Source organism: Festucalex cinctus, chromosome 10 (genome assembly GCF_051991245.1).
Source record: "Festucalex cinctus isolate MCC-2025b chromosome 10, RoL_Fcin_1.0, whole genome shotgun sequence".
Taxonomy (NCBI): domain Eukaryota; kingdom Metazoa; phylum Chordata; class Actinopteri; order Syngnathiformes; family Syngnathidae; genus Festucalex; species Festucalex cinctus.
In genome coordinates this window covers 5,323,365-5,347,721 of record NC_135420.1, presented here as the reverse complement: position 1 = coordinate 5,347,721, position 24,357 = coordinate 5,323,365, and the positions used below count along the sequence as shown (strand labels likewise).

At 45.4% G+C, this 24,357-nt stretch overlaps 1 protein-coding gene across 1 annotated transcript in view; it reads right to left on the bottom strand.

The window, feature by feature from the left end:
• Positions 1-11,613: 11,613 nt before the first annotated feature.
• The window catches only part of LOC144027103 (glutathione hydrolase-like YwrD proenzyme), a 112,158-nt gene continuing 99,414 nt past the window's right edge, over positions 11,614-24,357 (bottom strand). Inside the window, 3 exon segments of the mRNA XM_077534399.1 lie at positions 11,614-13,034; positions 13,204-13,359; positions 14,908-14,997. Coding sequence (XP_077390525.1) covers positions 13,214-13,359; positions 14,908-14,997 — 236 coding nt within the window. The 3' untranslated portion in view covers positions 11,614-13,034; positions 13,204-13,213.

The following is a 24,357-nucleotide window of genomic DNA, read 5'->3' as shown; positions in this document are numbered from 1 at the left end:
TTTTCAAAAGAGTGATACATTTGCATCACAATAGTCTTTTCTGAAAAAAGTCAGACGCCATTACCGCCAGGCACTACGTTTCTGTTTGTTCGTATCACTGCGCGTCACCCTGTAGACAGCTAATTGACGCGCTGCAGACAGCTGATCCTTCCGCCTTCGAAAAGACAAACAACTTGTAGATCAGTGCACGTCTATCAGCTGCATGCGGGGCGCCGCGCAGTAATACGAACGAACAGAAAAGTAGTGCCTGGCGGTAATGGCGTCTGACTTTTTTCAGAAAAGGAGTTTAATGATGCAAATGTATCACTCTTTTGAACACAAATTGTTTTTAGAAGAAAAACGCTTTATTTCAGTGACCCCAACCAGCTTGCTGGACTATTTTCCTCTCATCCAACACCGGACCAGAACTCCTGTCACAGAATGCTGTCAAGGGTAAGTCAGTGATGATTGCACACACTGGAGGTGAGGATGAAATTGAGATTCATGTCAAAAAAGCTGAACTATCCCTTTAAGTTTATGGTAAATCTGATTTAGAATCAGTATATTGTTGTATGAACAATGTAGCCGCGAGGGGGCACAAGCCAGTGTCTTCTTGTGCCGGTCTCAAGCCCAGATAAATACAGAGGGTTGTGTCAGGAAGGGCAACCGACGTAAAACTTTGGCCAAAACAAACATGCGAATCAAATATATGTGTCAGGCCTGCGGGCCCAGCCCGCTGAGTGTGCGTGTGTCTTCCAGGTGTGGTGCATTGGAGTCAAGCAGCAGGTGTGTCCAATTAATCAGCAGCCTACTTAAGCCAGCCTCTGACTCCACCACACCGCCAGATCGTCACAACTCTTGAACGAGTTTGTACATCCAGCTAGACCTTGAAATCAACTTTTACTTACCTTTCCTGACTCGCATTTCCGTCCTCCTTTTCAGCCTGTCGTCCTGCCCGCAGACCCTGACCTTGACACACGCCTCGCCAACCAGAACCAGCCCCCAGCACCCAACGGACTGCAACCACGGCCGTCCACTATTGCAATAAAACTTTGCCAACTCATTCATTTTGTTTTTCTGCATTTGGGTCCCCACCCCGCACCGGAACCGTGACAGCACGATCTGGCCAGCCATGGACCCAGCAGAGAACGATTCCGTTCGTCAGACCCTGACCGGACAAGGCTTGCTTTTGGACCAACATGACAATGCCCTGAACTTTTTGATTGGACAGGTACGTGAATTCTCACAAGCCCTCACGACCCTCCAACAGCAACATGCGGCCTTTCAGACACAAAGACAATCCGCAGCTACACCTGCCACGCCCGCCACACCTCCTCCCCATGTCATTAAAGAACCGTACGTGCCCACACCGGCCCCTTATGATGGTGATTTAGGAGCTTGCCGTCCCTTTCTAGTCCAGTGTTCTCTAGTCTTCAGTCAGCAGCCTCTGTCATATGCTTCCGACCACGCTAAGATAGCTTACCTCATAGGCTGCCTCCGTGGCGCGGCTCTAGCATGGGCCACTGCGGAGTGGGACAAACAGTCCCCTGCTTGCACAACCTATTCCGCCTTTACGAAAGAAATGAGGAAGGTCTTCGACCACCCGGTCCGTGGGAGGGAGGCTGCAAGACGCCTCATGTCGCTACGACAGGGTGCTCGTAGCGTGGCAGAGTTCTCAGTTTCGTTCCGGACTCTCGCCGCTGAGAGCAACTTTAATGATGAAGCGCTCCAGGAAGTCTTCCGGGGAGCATTAAATGAAAACATCAAGGACGAATTGGCCTCGAGGGATGATCCGAGCTGTCTCGACTCGCTCGTTGACTTGGCCATAAAGCTTGATTGTCGCCTCCGGGAGCGCAAAAGAGAGCGCCATGCCAAACCACAGACTCCGCCCATGTTCCCGCCCACTGCTGGGCCATCCATGTTTGATCCACCTCCAATGCCACCGGCTCCGGCTTCCGGTACGGGCCCGTCCCCAGACACCGGCAGTGTTCCTATGCAGCTGGGACGAGCTCGTCTGTCGGACTTGGAGAGGGCGCGCAGACGTTCATCTAACCTGTGCCTATACTGTGGAGCCAGCGGCCACTACATCGCTCAGTGCCCCTCCCGGCCAAAAGGACTGACTCACCAGTAATGGGGAACGTATTGGTGAGTCCCATTATGAGTTCCCCTGCTTCTAACCGTTTTATGCTCTCTGCCACCCTCTGCTGGGGTAATATGTCTCTGCCCGTGTCAGCCCTTGTAGACTCCGGAGCCGATGAGAACCTAATTGATCACCGACTGGTAGAACAAATGGCTATAGACCTGCAAACCTTGACCACTCCTTTGGATGCCACAGCCCTAAACGGTGCACTGATCTCCCATGTCAGACAACAAACAGTACCAGTTGTACTCAAGCTCTCGAGTAATCACCAAGAGGTAATCAGTCTACATGTATTTGACTCCCTCCAAGTTCCCATAGTGTTGGGCATGCCATGGCTCAAGCTCCACAACCCACATATTGACTGGACAGTGCCCAACATCATTTCTTGGAGCAATTACTGCCATGGAAATTGCTTGCTGTCTGCTGTTGTGCCACCCAGTGGCCAAAACCAACAAGAACCACCCGACCTGTCCTGCGTCCCTGCTGATTATCACGACCTTGCATTGGTCTTCAGCAAACACCATGCTTCTTCTCTGCCCCCTCACCGACCATACGACTGCGCTATCGACCTCCAGCCCGGAGCGCCACTTCCACGAAGCCGGCTTTCCAACATTTCACGGCCGGAGAGAGAAGCAGCAGATTCCTATATCAACGAATCACTGGCAGCAGGTATTATCCGGCCCTCCTCGTCACCAGTGGGAGCTGGGTTTTTCTTTGTGGACAAAAAAGACAAGACGCTCCGGCCTTGTGTAGACTATCGTGGTCTGAATGACATCACCATAAAGAACAAATATCCCCTGCCCCTGATGGACTCCGCATTCTCACCTCTTCATGGAACCACCATTTTTACCAAGTTGGACTTGCGCCAGGCCTACCATCTTGTCCGTATCCGGCAGGGCGACGAATGGAAGACAGCATTTAACACACATCGAGGGCACTACGAATATCTGGTCATGCCTTTTGGCTTAACTAACGCCCCCGCTGTCTTCCAGGCCCTGGTCAATGATGTTCTGCGTGACATGATTGGGAGGTTCGTCTTTGTATATCTTGACGACATCTTGATTTTCTCAAGTTCTGACTCCGAACATAAAAGACACGTACGCCAAGTTCTCCAGAGACTCCTTGAAAATAAGCTTTTTGTGAAAGCTGAAAAGTGTGACTTCCATGTAACCAAGACCACCTTTCTGGGCTATGTAATTGCTGAGGGACAGCTCAAAATGGACCCCGCCAAGACGACTGCAGTCACCGAATGGCCCAGACCCACATCCAGAAGGGAGCTGCAACGCTTCCTTGGTTTTGCCAACTTCTATCGCCGATTCATCAAGGACTACAGTCGTGCCGCAGCTCCTCTTACCGCCCTTACGTCCACAGTGGTGCCTTTCAAGTGGTCTGAGGAAGCTGCCCTGGCCTTTAGCGAGCTCAAACGTATGTTCACCACTGCTCCTGTGCTTGTCCATCCAGATCCGCAGAGCCAATTCATAGTTGAGGTGGATGCCTCGGAGGTGGGGGTCGGAGCGGTTTTGGCCCAGCGGTCTCTGGAGGATGGTAAGGTCCACCCGTGTGCTTTCTATTCCCGCAGGCTCTCTCCAGCCGAGAGGAACTATGGAATTGGTGACCGGGAACTCCTGGCGGTGAAGGCGGCATTGGAGGAATGGAGACACCTCCTGGAAGGGGCCGAGCAGCCATTTGTTGTATGGACAGACCACAAAAATCTGGAGTACATCCGCTCTGCCAAGAGACTAAGCTCACGTCAAGCCAGGTGGGCCTTATTCTTTGATCGGTTCGCATTCACCCTGTCCTACCGCCCAGGGTCTCAGAATACAAAACCGGATGCCCTATCCCGCCAGTTTGCAGCAGAGGGCACCAGGTCAGATCCCGGCCCTATCCTGCCTTCCACCTGTTTTGTTGGGTCTGTCACTTTTGAAATTGAAGCCCTGGTGAGGAGGGCCCAGGTTGGACTGACTGTACCCCCCCCGGGCTCCGCAGAACCGCCTGTTTGTCCCTGACCCTGTCCGTTCCCAGGTTCTACAGTGGGCCCACTCCTCGCGACTTACCTGCCACCCGGGAATCCGCAGGACGCTGGCCTTCCTCCGCCAAAATTTTTGGTGGCCCACGATGGAGGAGGACACCCGCTCGTTCGTCTCGGCATGCACGGTATGTGCCCAGAACAAAACCTCCTCCAAACCTAGCTCTGGCCTGCTCCGCCCGCTTCCTATTCCCAAACGCCCGTGGTCCCACATTGCCCTGGACTTTGTTACCGGACTTCCGCCGTCAAGAGGTAACACAGTAGTTCTCACCATTGTTGACAGGTTTTCCAAAGCAGCCCACTTTCTTGCTCTTCCCAAGCTCCCAACTGCCAAGGAAACCGCTGACCAGTTAGTCCAACATGTCTTCCGTCTACATGGCATCCCTTCAGACATTGTGTCGGACAGGGGGCCCCAGTTCACTTCACAGGTCTGGAGGGCCTTTTGTGCTGCATTAGGCATTGGCCTGAGCCTCTCGTCCGGTTACCATCCACAAACTAATGGTCAATGTGAACGTACCAATCAGCAACTGGAGACCACCCTCCGCTGCATCTCACAGTCCCATCCCGCTTCATGGAGCACTCAGCTCGCTTGGGTAGAGTACGCCCATAATTCCCTGCCCAACGCCTCCTCAGGTATGTCCCCTTTTCAGTGTTCTCTGGGCTACCAACCACCACTGTTTCCCTCTCAGGTCCCTGACCTCTCCGTTCCATCTGTGCAAAGCCACATGCGCCTATGCTCCAGGGTCTGGAGGCAAGCCCGCTCCACCTTACTCCGGTCATCTGCCAGAACACAGGTACACGCCAACCGTCGCCGCATTCCTGCACCTTCCTATGCTGTCGGCCAGAAGGTGTGGCTAAGTACGAGGAACCTCCCGCTAAAGCGGAATCCAAGAAGCTGTCCCCTCGTTTCATCGGCCCCTTTGAGATTGCGGCTGTGACCAATCCCTGTGCTGTGCGTCTCAAGATCCCGACCTCTCTCCGTGTTCACCCCACTTTTCATGTCTCTCAGATAAAACCTGTTTCATCTAGCCCTCTGTCCCCACCTGTGCCGCCACCGCCAGCTCCTCTCATAATTGATGGACATCCCGCCTACACGGTACGCCGCCTCCTGGACGTTCGTCGCCGCGGTCGCGGCCTCCAGTATTTAGTAGACTGGGAGGGTTACGGACCAGAGGAGCGCAGCTGGATCCCTGCTCGCCAGGTCCTGTGCAAGTCGCTGATCCGCGACTTCCATCGTGCCCATCCTGGTCGCCTGGGCCGTGCTGCACCTGGTGGTGCTCGTGGGGGAGGGGGTACTGTCAGGCCTGCGGGCCCAGCCCGCTGAGTGTGCATGTGTCTTCCAGGTGTGGTGCATTGGAGTCAAGCAGCAGGTGTGTCCAATTAATCAGCAGCCTACTTAAGCCAGCCTCTGACTCCACCACACCGCCAGATCGTCACAACTCCTGAACGAGTTTGTACATCCAGCTAGACCTTGAAATCAACTTTTACTTACCTTTCCTGACTCGCATTTCCGTCCTCCTTTTCAGCCTGTCGTCCTGCCCGCAGACCCTGACCTTGACACACGCCTCGCCAACCAGAACCAGCCCCCAGCACCCAACGGACTGCAACCACTTTCTGGCCGTCCACTATTGCAATAAAACTTTGCCAACTCATTCATTTTGTTTTTCTGCATTTGGGTCCCCACCCCGCACCGGAACCGTGACAATATGACTTCTATACCGGATCGGTCGGGGTTAACAACGACCGCCATCGGTGCTGTTGACCTACAGGGTGCCGGTGGAAATTGGACTACTGTTGGTCGAAGAAGGAGAGGAGGAAGGTGTGTTCGTAGGAAGAAAGAGAAGAGGAACACCACTAGTCTAGGACTTAGAGTAGGGACTTTGAATGTTGGGAGTATGACGGGAAAAGGTAGAGAGCTGGTTGACATGATGCAGAGGAGGAAGGTGGACATACTGTGTGTTCAGGAGACCAGGTGGAAAGGAAGCAAAGCTAGAAGTTTAGGAGCTGGTTTAAAATTGTTTTATCATGGGTTAAATAGGAAGAGAAATGGAGTAGGAATTATCGTGAAGGAGGAGTTTGTTAAGAATGTCCTGGCAGGTAAAAAGAGTGTCAGATAGGGTCATGAGCCTGAAGTTAGGAATCGAAGGTGTGATGATCAACGTTGTTAGTGGGTATGCACCACAGGTAGGATGTGAGCTGGAGGAGAAGGAGAACTTTTGGTTGGAACTTGATGAAATGATGCAGAGCATCCCTAGAAGTGAGTGAGTTGTCATTGGTGCAGACTTCAATGGACATGTTGGTGCAGGAAACCGAGGAGATGAGGAGGTGATGGGCAGGTTTGGTATCCAGGAGAGGAACGCAGAAGGACAGCTGGTGGTTGATTTTGCAAAAAGGATGGAAATGGCTGTTGTGAATACTTTCTTCCAGAAGAGGCAGGAACATAGGGTGACCTACAAGAGTGGAAGTAGAAGTACACAGGTAGACTACATCTTGTGTAGACGGTGTAATTTGAAGGAGATCAGCGACTGCAAAGTAGTGGTAGGTGAGAGTGTAGCCAGACAGCATAGGATGGTTGTGTGTAGGATGACTCTGGTGGTGAGGAAGACAAAGAGGCCAAGGGCAGAGCCAAGGACGAAATGGTGGAAGCTGAAAAATGAAGAGTGTTGTATGACTTTCAGAAAGGAGTTGAGAAAGGCTCTGGGTGGTGAGGATGTGCTCCCAGATGACTGGACAACTACAGCAAATTTGATCAGGCAGACAGGTAGGACAGTCCTTGGTGTGTCATCTGGAAGGAAAGGAGATAAGGAGACTTGGTGGTGGAATGAGGAGGTGCAGAAGTGGATACAGAGAAAGAGGTTAGCTAAGAAGAAGTGGGACACTGAGAAGACTGAAGAAAGTAGGAAAGAGTACAGGGAAATACAGCGTACGGTGAAAGTAGAAGTGGCAAAGGCCAAACAAGAGGCTTACGATGAATTGTATGCTAGGTTGGACAGTAAGGAGGGAGAGACTGATCTATACAGGTTGGCAAGGCAAAAAGATAGAGATGAGAAGGATGTGCAGCAGGTTAGGGTAATAAAGGACAGGGATGGAAGAGTCTTGACAGATACCAGCGGTGTGATGGGAAGATGGAAAGAGTACTTTGAAGAGTTGATGAATGAGGAAAATGAGAGAGAACGAAGAGTAGAAGGGGCGACTGTTGTGGACCAGGAAGTAGCAAAGATTAGTAAGGATGAAGTGAGAAGGGCATTGAAGAGGATGAAGAGTGGAAAGGCACTCGGTCCTGATGATATACCTGTGGAGGTATGGAAGTGTCTAGGAGAGGTAGCAGTAGAATTTTTGACTGGGTTGTTCAACAGGATCTTAGATAGTGAGAAAATGCCTGAGGAATGGAGGAGAAGTGTGCTGGTGCCCATGAGCCACACAATGAAACTATGGGAAAGAGTAGTGGAAGCTAGACTGAGGGCAGATGTGAACATTTGTGAGCAGTAGTATGGTTTCGTGCCAAGAAAGAGTACGACAGATGCAGTATTTGCTTTGAGGATGTTGATTGAAAAGTACAGAGAAGGTCAGAAGGAGCTGCATTGTGTCTTTGTTGACCTGGAGAAAGCTTATGACAGGGTGCCCAGAGAGGAACTGTGGTTTTGTATGAGGAAGTCTGGAGTGGCGGAGAAGTATGTTCAAGTGGTGCAGGACATGTATGAGGACTGTAAGATAGTGGTGAGGTGTGCTGTAGGTGTGACGGAGGAGTTCAAGGTGGAGGTGGGACTACATCAGGAATCAGCTCTGTGCCCCTTCTTGTTCGCAATGGTTATGGACAGGATGACAGATGAGGTTAGACAGGAATCCCCATGGACTATGATGTTTGCAGATGGCATAGTGGTCTGTAGTGAGAGCAGGGAACAGGTGGAGGAGAAGCTAGAAGCGTGGAGGTTTGCCCTGGAAAGGAGTGGAATGGAGGTTAGCCGTAGCAAGACGGAGTATCTGTGCGTGAATGAGAGGGACCCAAGTGGAAGAGTGAGGTTACAGGGAGAAGAAACCAAGAAGGTGGAGGAGTTTAAGTATTTAGGGTCAACAGTCTAGAGCAATGGAGAGTGTGGAATAGAAGTGAAGAAGCGTGTGCAGGCGGGCTGGAACGGGTGGAGATAAGTGTCAGGTGTGATGTGTGATAGAAGAGTTTCATCTAAAATGAAAGGAAAGGTTTATAAAACTGTGGTAAGACCAGCAATGTTGTTTGGTCTGGAGACAGTGCCACTGAGAAAAAGACAGGAGGCAGAGCTGGAGGTGGCAGAGATGAAGATGCTGAGATTCTCTTTGGGAGTGACCAGGTTGGATAGGATCAGGAATGAGTACATCAGAGGGACAGCACATGTTAGAAGCTTTGGAGATAAAGTCAGAGGCTAGACTTAGATGGTTTGGACATGTCCAGAGGAGAGATAGTGACTATATTGGAAGAAGGATGATGAGTTTTCAAATGACAGGCAGAAGATCGAGAGGAAGACCAAAGAGGAGGTTTATCGATGTAGTTAAAGAGGACATGAAGGTAGTTGGTGTGAGAGCAGAGGATGCAGAGGACAGAGTTAGATGGAGGCAACTGATTCGCTGTGGCGACCCCTGAAGGGAAAAGCCGAAAGAAGAAGAAGAAGAAGAAGAAGAAGAAGAAGATATTGTTCTATGAACATTTTTCACAGGAATTATTTTTGAATAAAATGAAACTTTTAAGTGATGTGTTTTCATTCGATTAAAATTGATTAAAATCGTAATCATCCTGAATGACTTCAGAAAAATTGAGATTTTAATTTTTTGGTCATATCTCCCGGCCCTACTATGGACACTTTAGAGCAGGGGTGTCAAACTCATGTTAGTTCAGGGGCCTCATGGAGAAAAATATATTACCAAGTGGGCCGCATCGGTAAATAACAGTATATAACTTAAAAACGATTGCCGTCGATTATACACAGATTTTCGCTATTTGTGTGCCAGCCCTAAATTACGGAGCTCAACTGTAATCATATTGTTCCAAAAAATAATATAAACGCAAATGGTAAGCGACAACACTGAGTTCTGGAAGTGTTAAATCTACCTGCTTTGTATATATATTGTTCCCAGAATGCATTGCGTGGCGCAGTTAATGACATTATAAGGACGATAATTCTTGTCATATCTATTTGTGTTACCAGTAATTGAATTTGTGTCATATTTAACACATTTGTCGGTCTATGATAAAAAAAAAATATAAATACAAATAATAATAAGAAGAAGAATAACAATAATAATAATTAAACAAACCGTAAATTTATGTTATATGTAAAATAATGACATCAAAGACGATTCCCCCATACAAGTTGCATTGCTCATCCAAGGATTGCTTGTGAAATTGCAAATTTCATATTTTGTAATTGTGGCCGGCTGATTAATTAGTCCGACATTACATTTTTTTTTTTTTTTTTTTTACTTTACAAAATCATCTCGCGGGCCGGATTAAACCCCTGTGAGGGCCTTATCCGGCCCGCAGGCCTTATGTTTGACACCCCTGCTTTAGAGTCTAAAATAAACCTAATATGCATGCTTTTGGAATGTAAGCGGAAGCTGGAGAACACATGCAAACTCACAGCAAGGCCTGACGTGAGATTTGAATCCAAAACCTTGAAACTTTGAAGCACAAAAGCTGACCATGCCACCACAAAATTCCAGTTTAAATGTATGGATCACTGATACACAGCAATCCAGCATAGTACTGTATCTATTAATGCTCAATGACCACAGGTGTGAATGTGATTGTGAAGGGTTGTCTCTTCTGTTCTCTGTGAATGCTTGGTGACTAACTCAGATTTCCCATAATGAAGTATGTCCACTGAGCAAAAGTCATTTTCACAGTTTGCGCAGTAGTTCAAAATGAGAACTTTAATTTAAGACGATACAAAGTGTTTGGTCAAACTCTTTAATTTAGTGTTTATTGCATTGATCATTTCTGTATTTTACATTACACACTGTAGCACGTAATAGAAAAAAAGCTAATTTTTACAAATATATATATTTCAAGACATAATTTTCAAAAAATATCTAATACTGTAATCTTGTTATACTGTGTGTAACCCTCGTGTCTGCAGCATGACAATGGTAAACACCAAATCACAATGTTTCCAATTCTCAGGTGACTAAAATGTCAACAAAGCGCACTTCTGATTTTTACTTTCTTGCCCATAGATGTCAAACATACGACAGAAAGCAATAATCCGGCAAACACAAACACATCAGAACGCTACTACAGACAGTGAATCAATCTGATTAGTTGTCACTAAGTAAAGGATTTGTCACGACGAGGTAAGGTAGGACCCAGACGCAGGATAAGGTAAGCCACCAAGGCAGCAGGTTTATTTCCGGCCAACCAGCGTCTCCTCTCAAGCTGAGAGGAGAACGGGGAAGCAAAAGGGTGGAGAACAAAAAACGCTCCACTGGGGAGGAAAAAACAGGCAAAAGGTATAGGGGACAACAAAAGGCGCTCCGCTAGGGAGGAAAAAGGCTCAAGGCAAAAGGGTTAACTAAAGGCGCTCCGCTGGGGAGGACAAGGCACAAAAACAAGACAAGGCACAAAAACAAGGCAAGACAATAAGGTACCGGGAACAAGGACTCGAGGACTGTGGGACGCTTCCATGCACTGACTGTGTGTGACACTTCGGCAACGGAGGGGAGAATGCAGGTGGTTTTTATTGTGGCTTGATTGGTGGCAGGTGGTGGTAATCATGGGCGGGGACCGGTAATTAGCAAGCAGCAGGAAGGGTAAGTGACCTGAGGTGAGAGGGGAATCATTATTTCACAACAAAACAGGAAACATGAACACAAAAATAAAAGCATGGGCCTTCACGCCGGTGGCGGCGTGACAGTACCCCCCCCCCCTCAAGGGCCGGCTCCTGACGGCCCTTCAACATCAAAAAGTCCCAAAAACAAGGGCGGGCGGAAGGGGGCACGGAGGTGGGAACACGGCCCACCCATCCGTCCCAGACAAAAGGCAGTTCAGGAGGGCGTCCTCGACGCCCGACAAGAGAGGCCCAGCGGGGCCAGTCAGGAGGGCGTCCTCGACGCCCGACGAGGAGCAGAGGTGGCGGCGGGGTGTTCGCCGCCAGATGAGGAGCAGGAGGCGGCCGCTGGCCGGGCGCCGCCGGAACTGGTGCAGGCGATGGCGGCCGCTGGCCGGGCGCCGCCGGAACTGGTGCAGGCGATGGCGGCCGCTGGCCGGGCGCCGCCGGAACTGGTGCAGGCGATGGCGGCCGCTGGCCGGGCGCCGCTGGAACTGGTGCAAGAGAAGGCGGCCGCTGGCCGGGCGCCGCCGGTCGAGGAACCGGAGGTGGCGGCCGCAATCCATGCTCCGCCGGACGAGAAACAGGCGGTGGCGGCCGCAATCCATGCGCCGCCGGACGAGGAACAGGCGGTGGCGGCCGCAATCCATGCGCCGCCTGACGAGGAACAGGAGGTGGCGGCCGCAATCCATGCGGCGCCTGACGAGGAACAGGAGGTGGCGGCCGCAATCCATGCGCCGCCTGACGAGGAACAGGAGGTGGCGGCCGCAATCCATGCGCCGCCTGACGAGGAACAGGAGGTGGCGGCCCAGGCGAAGCGGCCAGGGGCTGCGGCGGCGGCGGCGGCCCAGGCGAAGCGGCCAGGGGCTGCGGCTGCAGCAGACAAGGTTCAGGGGCGAGAGGCTGCAGCAGACGAGGTTCAGGGGCGAGAGGCTGCAGCAGACGAGGTTCAGGGGCGAGAGGCTGCAGCAGACGAGGTTCAGGGGCGAGAGGCTGCAGCAGACGAGGTTCCGGAGCGAGAGGCTGCAGCAGACGAGGTTCAGTAGCGAGAGGCTGCAGCAGACGAGGTTCAGGGGCGAGAGGCTGCAGCAGACGAGGTTCGGGGTTCTGAGGCCAGTCCGACCCATCACTCCAGTCGCCACGGACCAAAGCCAGTAATTCTTTTAGCTCGGCAATGACTCGGGCGTTAGCTTCAAGCCTCTGCCAGGGCTCCAATTTGGACATTCTTGCTGGGTCCATGCTGGCCGAAGTGTACTGTCACGACGAGGTAAGGTAGGACCCAGACGCAGGATAAGGTAAGCCACCAAGGCAGCAGGTTTATTTCCGGCCAACCAGCGTCTCCTCTCAAGCTGAGAGGAGAACGGGGAAGCAAAAGGGTGGAGAACAAAAAACGCTCCACTGGGAAGGAAAAAACAGGCAAAAGGTATAGGGGACAACAAAAGGCGCTCCGCTAGGGAGGAAAAAGGCTCAAGGCAAAAGGGGTAACTAAAGGCGCTCCGCTGGGGAGGACAAGGCACAAAAACAAGACAAGGCACAAAAACAAGGCAAGACAATAAGGTACCGGGAACAAGGACTCGAGGACTGTGGGACGCTTCCATGCACTGACTGTGTGTGACACTTCGGCAACGGAGGGGAGAATGCAGGTGGTTTTTATTGTGGCTTGATTGGTGGCAGGTGGTGGTAATCATGGGCGGGGACCGGTAATTAGCAAGCAGCAGGAAGGGTAAGTGACCTGAGGTGAGAGGGGAATCATTATTTCACAACAAAACAGGAAACATGAACACAAAAATAAAAGCATGGGCCGTCACGCCGGTGGCGACGTGACAGGATTAAAGATTGACATCACATAGGTCTTGACATCACCGAAAGGAGTAAAGATTGACATCACACAGGTCCTGACATCATATAACATCACATAGCCTAAAACTAGTTAAAACTAGATGATGGTTACATCAGTTCAAAACAGACACTTGACCTCAAACTTAACAGGTCATGAACTCAAACTTAACCCAGGCGTGACCCCAGACATGACAGCCATCTTGTGATGTTGGAAGAAGCGTTGAGGTTGAACGTAAGTAGGAGTATCAGAGTTGCACTGTGGCGGAACAGAAAAGGCAAAGTGATTAAATCCTTGCTCTACTGTCAACTACCTCTGATGTGGTAATTTAGCAGCGGTGTGAATTGAGCATACATCTAACTTACATCTTCATATAGTTGCTTCAATGGCTGAATGAATAATTGTTTCATTCTTTACTAACAACTACCTGAAGCGGTCTAGAATCCCATAGCACATCCATCTGATCGGGGGTCAGATCCTGCCCACAACTCCCTGGTTGGATGACCACTTTGAGTGGCAGAGGGGTTCCACCAATCCCCTAATGTGATGATCTGCCCTCTCCCAAATTGGGAGCTCTTGTGACCTGGGTTTATGAACAGAAACAAAAACATAAAAACCATGACGAAGGACCACTACACAGCAAGCAATGTAACGGACAATCATAAATGCAAGGTCCTCTCAAAGAAAGAAAAAAAAAAAAAACACAATTGCAGGCGAGATCCAGTTGGACATCACCAAAGCCAGACCCTGGGGTGGGTTGAAATTTGGGACAACTCCCGAATGAGATCAGCCAACTGGGAATATATAGGTTGCCAATCAATTGGTTCTTGATGGATCACTTCAATCAGACTATTCTTTCACAGAGCCAAAGAAAGCACGAAGCAAATTTTTGAGAGAGGTACCCAACAAAATAATGAATTATATTTAGGAATTGTGTCACGTACCTGAATATCAGCAAGGATATAATCAATTATTTCTCTTGAATGGGTTTAAAAATGAAGTACTGTATGTGTTTGTATACGGCTCGGTTTAATGGTACCGTAAAATGGCAAATGTGCAGCATTCACACCCCACAAAAAGGACCCCACAAGATGAAGTTGTGAGAGTACTAAAAAAAAATCCTTCAAAAGAAATTTTGTAATCTTAACCAGGGGTCACCAGGTAGCTCCCAAGGACCACGAGTAGCCCAATGGTCCGTTCTAAAAATAGCTCACCAATGATGAGACATTGTGTTTCTTTGCAAACATTGTAGAAGTGATAGTTTGCAAATGTAAATAGAAATTATGTTGCATATTGATATCAAATCATATTAATTTCTACATGCAACACTATTTCTAGAGTACATGAGAGACATTACAGAAGTGGGGGTTCGTCAATGTTTCCATCAATTTCCACCAATTCCATCAATTTCCTAAGTTTCTCGTCAATCGTTAATGGGCAACAATCTGGTATTTTGTTGACGGAGTGCCCACCTCTGTTCATAGGTTTGTTAAAACATTGCTCATGAGAAATCATTGAGTTCAGTGTCTTCGCATTAGATTAATTTATTCAATTGCTAATAAATACATAATTCAAAGTAATTTGAGGAAATTAATTCCCAATTATCAGAGCCTTACAAGTAGCTCTCAGTGTCAAAAAGGTTGGTAACCCAATTCTAAACTTTATTAAGCAGGAAATGAAGAATACAGCTGTGCTTGAAAGTTTACATACCCCAATGAGCACACTGGTGAGGAACTTGGTGAAACGTGGTGGGAAAAAAAGCTTAATGTCTATAAAATCCAAAATGCTGTGGCAATTGTTTTGATATTTTCAGAGGTTGAAGTTGACATGAGTAGAGATATGTATGTGCATTTTGGTAACGATTCATTGCATTTTTTGTGTCATTTAGCTTTTATACATTTACATTTGTGCTCATAAGTTTACATACGCCGAGGGTATGTACTATAAACTTTCAAGCACAATTGTAGCAGTTTTCAGCAAATCGGGATTTACAGCATATAATAAATGTGTTCCACTCGGACTCCTTTCAGTTTCCACTTTTATAGGTGACTAAACGGATGGTGGGTTGTGATATTGCCACCTAAAATGTATCTATTATATGCTGTGAACACTTAAAAATGACAAAAAGTACCCGTGATTGGCCAGTTGACTTTATGACCCCGTCTTCTCGCAGCCACCTCTTCCCCGATTCCCTCCTCCAAATTCACGGCCCACTGATTTTCTATGCAGAGACACAACCAATGAGTATATGAGTGAATAAACAGTTACATATTTCTCAAGTATTCCAATTAAATACAGTGGACGCCACAATTTGCAGGTTATGGGGAGCAGGTTGACCGGCGAATAGTGAAAATTGACGGCCACTGAAATGTATGTAGTTTTTCTAAACCCCCCAAATTCTTGAAAAACACAAACATTCAAAATGGACTAGACAAAAAAAAAATATAGAGAACTGGGGAAAAGTTTAATGACATGGCTACACTTAATAGGCAGTAATTACTATTTTTATGTAGGTGAGATAGGAATTAGACTGACAGGAAGCCATGAGTATGACAACATATCTTACAGATGTGGCATGCTTGCTTGTATCTGCTTCACTTCAAGAAGGATTTTGTGATTGTGATGGAATTTATCCATGCATACATTCTGTATTGTTTATCCTTTCGGGTAACAAGTTGACTTCAGGCAAGTGGCAGGGTGCATCGTGGACTGGTCCCCAGTGAAAAACAGCACATACATGCAAACAACAATTGACACTCACATTTAAACCTACGGGCAGGCACGGACTGGGCCATCTGGATGGGCGGGACAACTACCGCTGGGCCGTGAATCAGCAGGCAGGAGCCCACACATTGTTACAAAATCACGCAAGCAGCAGCCCACACATTATTATCCCGTAAACAAAAGCATACTGGTCATCTTATGTTGACTGTGTCATTGTCAATCAACTGTCACTCCAATTACCCTTACATGCCATTATATATTAGTCACAATTTTACATGTTCAAAATATAAAAACGTGACTAATATATAATGGCATATATAACACTGACTGCCCGCCTTTGTTACTAAGGGTGTCACTGAATTACAATAATTTAATATCAAAAGTGGCAAAACTTTAATCTATGAATACAACCAATACACAATATAATGTCATTAAACCTTGTCTGTACAAAAATAACACATAAAAGAGGCAAAACACAATCAAAAGTGTTACTAATACAGTAATAGCAACAAAGCGTGAAGAGAAAACCTCCTACGATTACCGTTGTTCTCTTCAAGTTCGAGTCAGTCAGCTCTGTAGTGTGCACCAGAAGTGGTGAGAACCATCGGCGTCGCCAGACATATTTCACTGGGGCACGTGCCCCAGTATTGATCTGCAGTGCGCCAGTAAAAATTTCACACAAAAATAAAATAAAATAAAATAAAATAAAATAAAATAAAATAAAATAAAATAAAATAAAATAAAATAAAATAAATAAATAAATAAAATCACTTCCGAGTTTTAAGTCTCCATAGCATAGACTACAGCACACATACTATTTAGTATATAATTCATTGCTACTGTATGTATTCACGCCACGTAAACAATGCGCACATGGCTAATTAATATGGTAATTTATTCACGTCAAGGGGAGAGAGAGCGAGCGAAAGAGAGGGAGGGGCTGGCGACGAGAATCACAGCATTAGGTAACGTTAGCCGACAACAGCTTGTTAAATATATTTTTATTTTTATTTGACTCGAGCTGTAACTCCTAGATGGATAAGTTTTTCGGCCGCAGCAGGGAAAAAACAGCGAGGAAAGTGAGAGGTTAGGTAAGTGAAGTCCTGACTTGCTCGGCAACATGAGTCTGTCTTAAGTTAATGCTAACGTTAAGTTAACGCTGTTCCTTGTATCAAAACAACCATATTAATTTCCAGTGAGTTTCATCAGCATGAAACATCCATCCATCCATCCATTTTCTTGACCGCTTATTCTTCACAAGGGTCGCGGGGGCTGCTGGCGCCTATCTCAGCTGGCTCTGGGCAGTAGGCAGGGGACACCCTGGACTGGTTGCCAACCAATCGCAGGGCACACAGAGACGAACAACCATCCACACTCACACGCACACCTCGGGACAATTCGGAGCGCCCAATTAACCTGCCATGCATGTCTTTGGAATGTGGGAGGAGACCGGAGTACCCGGAGAAGACCCACGCGGGCACGGGGAGAACATGCAAACTCCACCCAGGAAGGTCCGAGCCTGGACTCGAACCGGAGACCTCAGAACTGGGAAGCGGACGTGCTAACCACTCGACTACCGTGCCGCCCAGCATGAAACATAATGTTGGTTATTGTCTGCTGGTTCTGCTCTGGACCTCTGCATCAATGATGATTTTGAGGCTTGGTATGAAAGCAAGCTTGACTACTTCCTTTTGACATTTTGACTTGCATTATCAACGTTTTTATTGAAATTACATATTTTCTACCACCTTTATCATAACGCCACCCCGAAAGTATATTAAATAGCTAATTTAGGACTCAAAGAAACCACAAGTTAACTACGCCGTCATTGTTGATACAGTACAAGTCTCCATTATTCGTGGCTAGCAGCTCGCTGTTAGCGTTAGCATTGGGTGCCTCAACCTGGCTGGCATAGTGACAGCTTTTCCTTGGCTCGCTTGCTTTTCATATTGTTTTCAATATTGTGGACCTAGGCTACTTTGTAATACACTCTCACTATTTAAACGAAGGGATTGTGCCTTAAATTGCACTTAGATTTATTTTTTCATTATTAAAAATAAATAAGTAGAACTTTGCCTTCATTTATCATTATTTTATGAAACAGCTTTAAAAAAAAACAAAAAACAAAAACAACTAGAGCTGCGAGCAGCTATAAAGGGCCCTCGCAGCCCGGGCCACATTGGGCTCCTTGCACGTTGGGGTACTTGCACGTTGGGGTACTGGCACGTTGGGGTACTGGCATATTGGAAGCAAAATTTCTTTGAAAATGGCATAATAAACGTTTACATGTAGAATATTTTTATGCCAGTGTGTGTGTCAAGCTCAACGGGTTCTGGTGATTGTTAAGACCTGCAAAAATCAGCGTCCTTTTTTATTTTTAGGCAATGAGTTGCCCTGATTGGTATTTTTTTGTAAAAGTGTATATACACATCATCGCTCGTTGTACTCATTGCACAATGTTACTTTTATTGTCCAAAGGGGCAATCAAAAATTAATAAAACAAAATGGAAACGTACATACGTTTGGATCGGTGTGAAGCCAGTGAACAATTTGAGTGGTGGAAACTAAAAGAATATTCATAAATGACTTAGTTATCACACTTAGAATGATTGTACATTTTTTGTACAAAATACCGTATGTGGGGTATTTATTTATTTTTTTTATATAAGCCTCAAGGGCTAGGTGGCGCTGTATTTATAACTGAATGTTGTCATAGAGATACCTTCAGGCCTTGATTATAAGCATACATGTCAAGTGTGGGATTTTTTTTGGAGCATGTACCGTGGAGTTATTAAGCATATCCTTCATTCACGATATTGCTTTTAATGTCCATAGAGGCTATCAAAAATAAATAAAAATATATATATGTTTGGATAAGTCTGATGCCAGTGAACATTTTGAGTGGTGGAAACTAAAAGAATATTCATAAATGACTTAGTTATCACACTTAGAATGAGTTTACATTTTTTGTACAAAATACCGTATGTGTGGTATTTTTTTTTCATGCCTCAAGGGCTAGGTGGCGCTGCATATATAACTGAATGTTGTCATAGAGATAACTTCAGGCCTTGACGATAAACATACATGTCAAGTTTGGGATTTTTTGGAGCATGTACCGGGGAGTTATCAAGCATATCATTTTTCATTGCGAAACACACATTTTGATGCCCCGCCCTCATCATATAGTATTTCGAAAAGTCAAAATTTTTCCCCCTGTCGTTGACTCAGGTCTTGACATGGTCCAGGCCAAGTCTTAACTCAGTCGGATGAAACGTGTAGGAGAAGTGGGCAAAAGTCTGCCCCCTGTGAATGTGCAAAAATCGTCAAAAATGGGACATTCAAAAATTCGTAGCTCACTTCCTGTTCATTTTAGCATATGGGTACAAGAGACTTTTTTGTAGGTCTTGGGCTTCCTCATACACCTAAAAATATTCGTCGTTCTTGCTTAAACGTACAACCGGGGCTGCTTCGTTAAAAATTTCGAGGGGGCGCTATTGAGTCATTTTTTTAAAAATAGCACAATCAACAATAAAATATTGCTCATTTTACCAGGCCAGATGTGTGTGCCAAGTTTCAGGAGTTTCTGTGCATGTTTAGACCCTCAAAACTGGCGTTGTTTTCTTGGCGAACAGCGCTTAGCCACGCCTACAGCAATTCGCAAAAACTCACAAACTTCGTGTTGTGACATCATGAAGGCCGAAACCCTCATCTGAGCAAATATGAGGTTGGTCCAGTTAACGTGTTTGGAGAAAAATGTACAAGAAAATTCGTAAGAAAAAAAAATTGCCACTAGGTGGCGCTATCAGTAAGATGAAATATAAGTTCGTAGATGTCTTTAGGGCTGGACTCTCATCAAATGTGTGAAATTTTGAGAAGATAGGATCATCTCGGTCAAGTTCATGCAGCTTTTATTGTCACGAAAAATCTTCAGACTTTGCGGCACCGTAGCGGCCACGCCCTATGGCCAAAAGTTACAATATTCGGTGTGGGGCATGATCAACATCTTAAGGCTTTTCTGACCAATTTTCAACTGGATCCCTTCAACGAGCTCAGCACAGTAGCTAAAAACGTAAAGTATGACATTTATTGTCACCACTAGGTGGCGCTATATTTATAATTGAATTTTATCATATAGATGTTTTCAGGCCGTGACTATTACGTTGCCTGAGAAGTTTGAGATTTTTTGGAGCTTGAACATGGGAGTTATTAAGCATTTGCTCTTTCTGGACAAATGAAATTTTAAAGGCAATATTTGATGCCCCGCCCCCGTCATATAGTATTTCGAAAAGGCAAGATGTTTTGCCCAGTTGTTCTCTCAGGTCTTGAGATGATAAATGCCAAGTTTGAAGTCAATTGGATGAAAAATGTTTGCAAAGGGGGAAAAAGCATGACCACAGTGAATGTGCCAAAATAGGCCAAAATTGGACATAAAAAAATTCATAGGTGACTTCCTGTACATTTTAGCTACATGGTCCCAACAGACTTTTTTGTGCGTCTCGGGGTGCTACACGTGCCTGCCAATTTTTGTTGCTCTAGCTCAAACGTGCCGGGCTTGGTTTTTATTTTTCTACGCTAGGGGGCGCTATCGAGTCGCATTGTTATGACAACTTAATAATATAAAATTTTTCGCCGGGCCTGAGGAGTGTGCAAAGTTCGGTGAGTTTTCGTGAATGTTTAGGTACCCAAAATCGCGATCGTTTGCGGAGAATAAAGAAGAAGAAGAAGAAGAAGAAGAAGAAGAAGAAGAAGAAGAAGAATAACTAGAGCTGCGAGCAGCTATAAAGGGCCCTCGCAGCCCGGGCCACGTTGGGGTCCTTGCACGTTGGGGTACTTGCACGTTGGGGTACTGGCACGTTGGGGTACTGGCATATTGGAAGCAAAATTTCTTTGAAAATGGCATAATAAACGTTTACATGTAGAATATTTTTTTGCCAGTGTGTGTGTCAAGCTCAACGGGTTTTGGTGATTGTTAAGACCTGCAAAAATCAGCGTCCTTTTTTATTTTTAGGCAATGAGTTGCCCTGATTGGTATTTTTTTGTAAAAGTGTATATACACATCATCGCTCGTTGTACTCATTGCACAATGTTACTTTTATTGTCCAAAGGGGCAATCAAAAATGAATAAAACAAAATGGAAACGTACATACGTTTGGATCGGTGTGAAGCCAGTGAACAATTTGAGTGGTGGAAACTAAAAGAATATTCATAAATGACTTAGTTATCACACTTAGAATGAGTGTACATTTTTTGTACAAAATACCGTATGTGGGGTATTTATTTATTTTTTTTATATAAGCCTCAAGGGCTAGGTGGCGCTGTATTTATAACTGAATGTTGTCATAGAGATACCTTCAGGCCTTGATTATAAGCATACATGTCAAGTGTGGGATTTTTTTTTGGAGCATGTACCGTGGAGTTATTAAGCATATCCTTCATTCACGATATTGCTTTTAATGTCCATAGAGGCTATCAAAAATAAATAAAAATATATATATGTTTGGATAAGTCTGATGCCAGTGAACATTTTGAGTGGTGGAAACTAAAAAAATATTCATAAATGACTTAGTTATCACACTTAGAATGAGTGTACATTTTTTGTACAAAATACCGTATGTGGGGTATTTTTTTTTCATGCCTCAAGGGCTAGGTGGCGCTGCATATATAACTGAATGTTGTCATAGAGATAACTTCAGGCCTTGACGATAAACATACATGTCAAGTTTGGGATTTTTTGGAGCATGTACCGGGGAGTTATCAAGCATATCCTTTTTCATTGTGAAACACAAATTTTGATGCCCCGCCCTCATCATATAGTATTTCGAAAAGTCAAAATTTTTCCCCCTGTCGTTGGCTCAGGTCTTGACATGGTCCAGGCCAAGTCTTAACTCAGTCGGATGAAACGTGTAGGAGAAGTGGGCAAAAGTCTGCCCCCTGTGAATGTGCAAAAATCGTCAAAAATGGGACATTCAAAAATTCGTAGCTCACTTCCTGTTCATTTTAGCATATGGGTACAAGAGACGTTTTTGTAGGTCTTGGGCTCCCTCATACACCTAAAAATATTCGGCGTTTTTGCTTAAACGTACAACCGGGGCTGCTTCGTTAAAAATTTCGAGGGGGCGCTATTGAGTCATTTTTGTAAAAACAGCACAATCAACAATAAAATATTGCTCATTTTACCAGGCCAGATGTGTGTGCCAAGTTTCAGGAGTTTCTGTGCATGTTTAGACCCTCAAAACTGGCGTTGTTTTCTTGGCGAACAGCGCTTAGCCACGCCTACAGCAATTCGCGAAAACTCACAAACTTCGTGTTGTGACATCATGAAGGCCGAAACCCTCCTCTGAGCAAATATGAGGTAGGCCCAGTTAACGTGTTTGGAGAAAAACGTAGAAGAAAATTCGTAAGAAAAAAAATTGCCACTAGGTGGCGCTATCAGTTAGATGAAATGTAAGTTAGTAGATGTCTTTAGAGCTGGACTCTCATCAAATGTGTGAAATTTTGAGAAGATAGGATCATCTCGGTCAAGTTAATGCAGCTTTTATTTTCACGAAAAATCTTCAGATTTTGCGTCACCGTAGCGGCCACGCCCTTTGATGAAAAGTTACAATATTCGGTGTGGGGCATGATCAACATCTTAAGGCTTTTCTGACCAATTTTCAAATGGATCCCTTCAACAAGCTCAGCACAGTAGCTAAAAACGTAAAGTATGACATTTATTGTAACCACTAGGTGGCGCTATATGTATAACTGAATTTTGTCATATAGATGTTTTCAGGCTGTGACTATTACGTTGGCTGAGAAGTTTGAGATTTTTTGGAGCTTCAACATGGGAGTTATTAAGCATTTGCTCTTTCTGGACAAATGAAATTTTAAAGGCAATATTTGATGCTCCGCCCCCGTCGTATAGTATTTCGAAAAGGCAAGATGTTTTGCCCAGCTGTTCTCTTAGGTCTTGAGATGATAAATGCCAAGTTTGAAGTCAATTGGATGAAAAATGTTTGCAAAGGGGGAAAAAGCATGACCACAGTGAATGTGCCAAAATAGGCCAAAATTGGACATTAAAAAATTCATAGCTCACTTCCTGTACATTTTAGCTACATGGTCCCAATAGACTTTTTTGTGCGTCTCGGGGTGCTACACGTGCCTGCCAATTTTCGTTGCTCTAGCTCAAACGTGTCGGGCTTGGTTTTTATTTTTCTACGCTAGGGGGCGCTATAGAGCCGCGTTGTTATAACGACTTCATAATATCAAATTTTTCGCCGGACCTGAGGAGTGTGCAAAGTTTGGTGAGTTTTCGTGAATATTTAGGTACCCAAAATCGCGATTGTTTGCGGAGAATAAAGAAGAAGAAGAAGAAGAAGAATAATAACTAGAGCTGCGAGCAGCTATAAAGGGCCCTCGCAACCTGGGCCACGTTGGGGTATTTGCACGTCGGGGTACTGGCATGTTGGGGTACTGTCAAATAGGAAACCATCTAAATTTTAAACGTTTTTGCCATGCTTTGTGTTTGTAAAGTTTCATGGAAAGGCCAAAAATGATGCACAATTAACAAAATAAAATCAAAATGGATTGGCACATGGCTATATAGAATACTTTTTGAATATATTAGGCATGCCTGCCAATATTCACACATCTAGCTGAATCATATAATCGGAAAGACTTCATAAAAATGTCTAGAGGGCGCTATTGAAGCATTTATTGCAAATTTAATAAGAAATCTCTCAAATATTCATGCTTATGACAAGCCTGATGTGTGTGTAAAGTTTCATGAGTTTTTGCACATGTTTAGACCAAAAAAAAAAGCAGCATTTTACTTGGCAAACAATGCATCGCCATGAAACGGCGTGCGACAAAATAAATAACTTTCGATAACTTTGTATCTTAAACATCTTAAGATGAAGCACACCAAGTTTGAAGACAGTCGGATAAATTTTGTAGGAGGAGTTCGTTAAAATATGACCCCTAAAAAAGGCACCAAAAAATAGCTACAAATCCCAACGTAAATCAAAATGGCGGACTTCCTGTTTGGTTTAGCAGATGGTTCCAAGAGACTTTTTTTGTACATCGTGGGCTCTTATGTATGCCTCTAAATTATCATAGCGCTAGGTGAAACGTACAACCGGGAATGCTTCGTTAAGGAGGAGTTTTTTACCTCAAAATGTGATGACCGGCCCCTACGGGACTTCCTGTTGGGTTTAGCACATGGCACCAAGAGACTTTTTTGTACATTGTGGGCTGTTAAATTTGTCTCCAAATTTTCGTAGCTCTAGCTGCTTCGTACAACTGTGAATGCTTCATTAAGAGGGAATTTTTTCCTTTGCAAACTGTGCATGCCACGGCAACAGCGTGCGACGAAATAAAAAGCTTTCAATAACTTTTCATCTTCAACATTTTAAGATGAATCACACCAAGTTTGGAGATGATCGGATAAACTCTGTAGGAGGAGTTTGTTAAAATAAGACCCCTATGAAATGGCCCAAAAAATGGCAACACGTTCCAAAGTAAATCAAAATGGCGGACTTCCTGTTCGGTTTAGCATATGGTTCAAAAAGAGTTTTTTGTACCTTGAGGGCTGTTACATATGTCTTCAAATGTTGGTAACTCTAGGTGAAATGTACAGCCGGGAATGCTTCATTAAATAAGAATTTTGAAACACAAAATTTGATGCCTCGCCTCTGGCGGACTTCCTGTTAGGTTTAGCATATGGCACCAACAGGCTTTTTTGTAGATCATAGTCTGTTACATATGTGTACCAATTTTCGTGGATCTCAATTAAACGTACCATGGCAATGCTTTGTTAAGTAAGAATTTTGAAACTGTAAATTTGATGCCCCGCCACCGTCATATAGTATGTCAAAAA